Below are 5,891 nucleotides of genomic sequence, written 5' to 3' on the forward strand. Positions count from 1 at the left end.
ACTCCTAAGAAAGAAATTATAACACAAAGGACAAAAATCGATATTGGTCTCTCCAGTAAAAAGCGAGTAGATACTGTTTCATTAATGGCATATTGAAGAGGCTCCATGTTTCCATTGATTGTGGGGTCTGTTTGTGAAGTGCTGTGTCCCTGCATCTTGTAATGCTGATTGCTGCTGTGTTTTCCTCTCAGTCCCACCTTGTGCCTGTCAGAGAACTGTAATCTCCACCGCCTGCCACCCTCCACTTCCTCTCCTCCGCCCTCCACCTCCTCGACTTCCCCTTCCACTTCTACAACCAAGTGGAACAATCAGAGCACCAAGGCCGGTCGAGAGGCCAAAGAGCAAAACAAGCGTGTACACTTCAACTTGGAGACTCTCAACAGCTACCAACTCCAAGCTCCGCCCACTGGACCAGAAAGGGGGCAGCGGGGGTTGGTGGGAAGCCCACCCACCCAGTTGTTTTCCAACGGCGGTCCTAATCCCAGTCTCAGCCTGGTGCTCTCACCCCCGGCCTGTTCTGGACTCTCAACGCCATGGGAAGAGGAACTGCAGGAGCTGCAAGGGAGGATCGAGGAGTTTCGTGGTCAGCTCAGGGCCGCCCTGGCCAGGCGAGCCGAGCTCCAGCGGACCCTGGTCAGACAACGACTCAGTCAATCCCAAACAAGCTCAGCATCTAATCCCACCAAAGACATCAACAGGGGGAGGTGATGTACGCTATGTGTCGGGACACTCACAAAGGCAGTGGATATGAGGGGATACGGGACCTTCGCTCAGCTGGGAAGTCATGCCATGCTGTTTTCCGACTTCTCCTTTCTCAGAGACTGCTGGAGTGCTGCAGTGATGGATGAAACACTCTGTGATGGAGATTCAGCTTGTAATCCTGCAGTCTGGCTGACTTCCAGCTCTAGAGAGAAAGCATTTATCTGTGTGTGTGTGTGTGTGTGTGCGCGTTTAAAGCCAGGCAACTGGACAGAGAACAGACACTTAATGCAACCATTCACTGCTGGCCAAGGTGAATATCTGCATCCACAGACGTCCAGCATGAAAATGGCTTCATTTTGTAAATAATTCAATGGGATTACTTAGTGGGATAAGCAACAATGCCTTGGACGGCAGGCCCACGGACCGCCCACAGTCCGCTCAGTGACCGCCTGATGCATATTGCATGCAAAAATAACAACTCCAGTTCTGATCTGATTGGTAGGTGTTTAGCAACTTCTGGGAATAAAGGAACAAAGGTTTTTTTAATCAGTCGTCATGGTCAAGTTAAGGTTTGATACAGTGAACACTTTTGAGGAGGAACTAATCACTGGATTTGCCCAAGTTTGCAAGGTTAATATCAGCAGGGTTTGGCTTGAGGCACTTAGTAGCAAGTTAATCCACAAGCAGAACTATATTCAACAATGTCCATAAAATAATTTCACACAGAAATTCAGATTATATAAGCATTTTCTGCTATTTTGAGGTGTTTTCTATACAGCCATTGACAGCAATAGTGAGACATGAATTCAAATTAGAGAATAATCATTGATATTGTGGCCACAACTTAAGAATGAATTCCCACAAATGATTAAATTTTATTTCATTTTCATTCCCTCATTTTAGTTAAAGTGGCCACGGTTTAATGTTTTTCTTTTATTTTAATTAAAACAAGAAAACAAATTAGTACAACATAGCTATGATTTACTACAACAAGTGAACAAATTAATAAGTCGTGGCCACAATATCTCTTTTTTTTCTCTCTGCATATCATGTGACATTTTCCAGTCTTTTATCACTATTATTATGATATATTCTATTTCAGATAACTGTGGTCCTAAAAGGGCACATAAAAACAAAAGGGACTGTGTTTGGTGGTTTTACACATCAATCAGGTGGCCTCTTCCTGTTTGAGTGGGCGGTTCCTGGCCAAAATAAGCCGCCATGGACCAAATTTAAAATTTTAATTAAACCACTTCTTGTCTTGCTGTGGTGTACTTTTTCCACACTTATAATGTTTGAATAAATATATCGTTTGCTTGTGTGTTTTAACGGTGATAACATATAATTCTGTTTGAGGTGTTTGATCCTCAAATGTCACGGGCCTATATATAATCTAAATGTTATCAAGTCTGAAAGAGTTATTGCATTTACAATTATTAATAAACATTTTCAAATAAACATTTATCAGTGAAGTCGGTTTCACTTTTAGCAGTTGGTTTGCAACAGACATCTGTTGAAGTCACTCAATCTGTGCTAGTTATTTTAGTTAGTTATCATTTCTGTAAAATACTGTATGTGACTGTCGCCATTTATGCTTGATTCAATGCCAAATTTATGAAATCAGTGTTTACTAAACAATGTTAAACTAGGTTAACAGCCTAAAATGTTGATTGTAGCTGTCAAACTCTTTCACTATTGCAAGATGATTGTGTTCTAGCATTAATTTTCAGAGCAAACTTCAAAGTAAGTTTTTAGAGCAAGCTGTGTGAGGGAGACTGTCTGACGACGAGCAGCCAGTTTCCATTGGGACACTGATGAACAATGACCTCATTATGTTGAGTTGCTGTGTTTTTTCAGAGAGTGAGCATGCTTGGCTGGGCATTAAGTGTTTGATAAAAAGGTTCGTGTCAGTGTTTGACAGTCTTCACTAGTCTTGAAGCTCAAGTGTGTTTCAGGCTAAATTCTTTGTTTGAATCAATGTAACAACTCTGATTTGGGAAGAAGGCAAAATGAAAAATGCCAATCAAAACACTTCAGAATGAGTGGTTAATCATTACCAGGTTTAATTAAAGTTGGTTGAGATCACAAGAAAATTAAGTCAAGATAATGAGAAAACTATTTTTTGTCAAGATTACGAGAAAAACTATTTTGTTACATCGAGATCTTAAGAAAACAACTTGTGTTGAAATCCAAAGAAAACTACTATTTTGTTACATTGAGATCTTGGTAAAAATGACTTTTTATTTTAAAATGATTAAATCATGATCACAAGTAAACAGCTGGGACTCTGTACTTTAATACTTTTTAAACAATACTCTGAGTACTCATTTACATCCTTGACAAAAAAAAATTTAATTGATTTAATTTAGACAGCCAATTAAATTCAATTAACTTCAAGTTTATTGTATAGTTCTTTTCACAATACATATTGTTTCAAAGTAGCTTCACAGGAAAACATCGTTTCAATGTTACACTCAGTAAGTAATTCCTGTATGGCAGTAAAATACAGCTATGAGATCATTTATTTTTGTAAACATCATGTATTCCATTAAGCAGACACAATTAACATTTTAGGCAATGATTAGCTTGTGATTATGATGTTTACAATATAAGGATATTAAGGAAATTAATTTGAGTATAAAATGTAATTGGTCATTTATCAATGAGAGCAATGTGTCACAAATTTTGTCTTTGATCTAACAATTGTAGCTCCGCTATGATCATTGCTCGTCATTCTCGTGAGCCTAATGCAGTAGCCCTTAGCTGTAGTGCCACCCTGCTGCTACAGTTTACACAACATGACCTGAGCGAGAGCTGCCATATGTCGATGCTTCATACCCTACACAGCCTGACACTCAATGCTTTCTGGAGAAAAATATGTCCATTATTAACTGTAGTAGCTAGCTCACATCTTAATATACCAATCTTAATTAAACAAATAAAAACATTAACTGTCACTTTAAAATTATTACTATCAGTGCAACTGTATATTCAAGTGGATGTGATTATTTATAAGTTATTATAAGTTGTGAATAAAGAATTTAAAATGTAAGCCTGGTGGGGACTGTAGTTCAGCTGAAGAAAGAAATGAGCAGCGGGTTTTCATTATCTTTAATGTGGTATCTAATATAGCAATAAGGAAATAGAGAATGTCTAGTGACAAATTTATAGATCTGAGCTTACATCAGTTTTAATTATGCAGCATGTCTGAAAACTAAAACAGAACACAAATCTGGAAACAGAACGAATCAAGAGACTCATTCTGAGCTTTCAAATGTTTTTCAACTGTAAAATTGCCATTCATCTATCCTACATTCTTTTTTCTCAGAAAAAAAGATGATCTGCACTACGGATTAAAATATCTGTAATTATTCACTTTTGGTCTACATACATGGCCTACAGGAGACAACTGAATTAGTGTTTTTGAAAAAAAATAATACATTAACATTACACATTTAATTAGTGAATTAAAAAAATTAATAATACACATATTTGGATCAAATGGACAATGTAATGATACATAATCTACTGTAGCATAATTATATTCACTGTAGGTTTTAATATATACAGGAGACGGAGTGATATATATGTTGTTGTGAATTTATATATAAAGTTACATTCAGATATTAACCATATTTAGCCCATCAGTGTAATCATATGGACCATCAATTAAATATTTAATATGTATTTATGCTTTAATATTCATTACTGGTTGTCATACAGCTACAGCAGTGTCCTACAAAGCATTTTATAAAGACAAACACAATTCACCCTTTTCTAAAATTCCAAGGGCCGTTTAGCCATCTGAGAAGAAAAAGATAACTTTTTTGTGTACAACAATATTATTTATTAACACCATTTATTAAAAACATGAACTAGGATGACTCCTGTTGATGACTCTCTTTTAATGGTTGTTCAGTCCTCCAGCCAAAATGCTCCCACTGGGTGGCGCTTGCAGGTGTACAACTGTACGCACTGTGCGTACCATGAGCGCTCAAACTGACCTGAGATTTGCCCCGCAAACATTTCAGCAGTTATTATAGGCCTGCGTGTCATGTATTTCTGTCAACTGAACCAGCCATGCCATTAATTATGAATTTATCAGTCATTTGCATGCCAAAGTCAATTAGCATTTCCTTAAACATTTTCCATTGTCCACCAATTTACTTTAATCACATGTTTAATTATTTCTATAAGTATTTAAACAAGAATTTGTGTATTTATACAGACATTTATTTATTTATTTGCATATTTATTTATTTATTTGTGTATTTATTTATTTATTGTTTTTGCAGGTTTCAGCTGATTTTAAAGCATTTTCTGTATGGATAAAAAAAAGAAAGAAAGGCTAATAAATAATTAACATATCAGACAAAATTGTGTTGCAGCAAATCCTTTATTATTATTATTATTATTATAAGACAAAGTTTTACATATATGCCATTATAATGTATAGTTTTATTTTTTTAATTGTACAGGATTATAAAATAAAACGCAAATTATAATCGGGCCTGTTTTAGGCTTTTCCTTATTTTTTTATTTTAGACCCATCAATTATGATGGAGGACGAAACCTGCAAAAACGATAAATAAATAAATACACAAATAAATAAATAAATGTGTGCATAAATACACGTATTCTTGTTTAAATACATAAATAAATAATTATAGATGTGATGAAAGTAGGCAAATATATCAAATAAATTGGTGGCCAAATCCTCTGCACAACATGCTAATGAGAGGGTGTCAATTATGCAAGAGTAGGCGGATCGTGTGTGACACGCTTGAGCGTTTGCCTGCGCATTCGTATTAACTTCATCAGTCAAGGTGACTGATTATTATCTTACACTTTTTCATAGGGTTGTGCACACAAATAAAACTAGACCCTTTACAGTTTAGAATTATGTATTGCTCTTACCTTTATGAGCAAAAATGACTGCGTATTTATTTAAAGTTGTTTCCACCGTTAGAAAAAAATGCAAGTGATGGCGCTGGCGCCTCCATGTCCTGCAGAGCACGCGTCAGCTTCCACTCTCCGCACAAACGATTGGATATGCGTCTAACAGCACACATTTATCTAGGTTAAACATTTAAACTAACATTGTGATATACTTGAACTGTTTTATATATAGATTTTATTTTAGGCAAGTCCTGATGATTTGAGAAGGCTAAATTGATCAAACATAGGCT

General features: G+C 36.1%; 1 protein-coding gene across 1 annotated transcript in view; it reads left to right on the plus strand.

The window, feature by feature from the left end:
* Window positions 1-722, plus strand: part of LOC107688545 (glutamate receptor ionotropic, NMDA 3B-like) — a 44,689-nt gene extending 43,967 nt beyond the window's left edge. The window contains exon 9 of the mRNA XM_016486241.1: window positions 192-722. Within this exon, the coding sequence (XP_016341727.1) occupies window positions 192-708 (517 nt within the window). The 3' untranslated portion in view covers window positions 709-722. The remainder of the gene's footprint in view (window positions 1-191) is intronic.
* Window positions 723-5,891: the final 5,169 nt, after the last annotated feature.

Source organism: Sinocyclocheilus anshuiensis, unplaced genomic scaffold, assembly GCF_001515605.1.
Source record: "Sinocyclocheilus anshuiensis isolate Anshui unplaced genomic scaffold, SAMN03320099.WGS_v1.1 scaffold329, whole genome shotgun sequence".
Lineage (NCBI taxonomy): Eukaryota > Metazoa > Chordata > Actinopteri > Cypriniformes > Cyprinidae > Sinocyclocheilus > Sinocyclocheilus anshuiensis.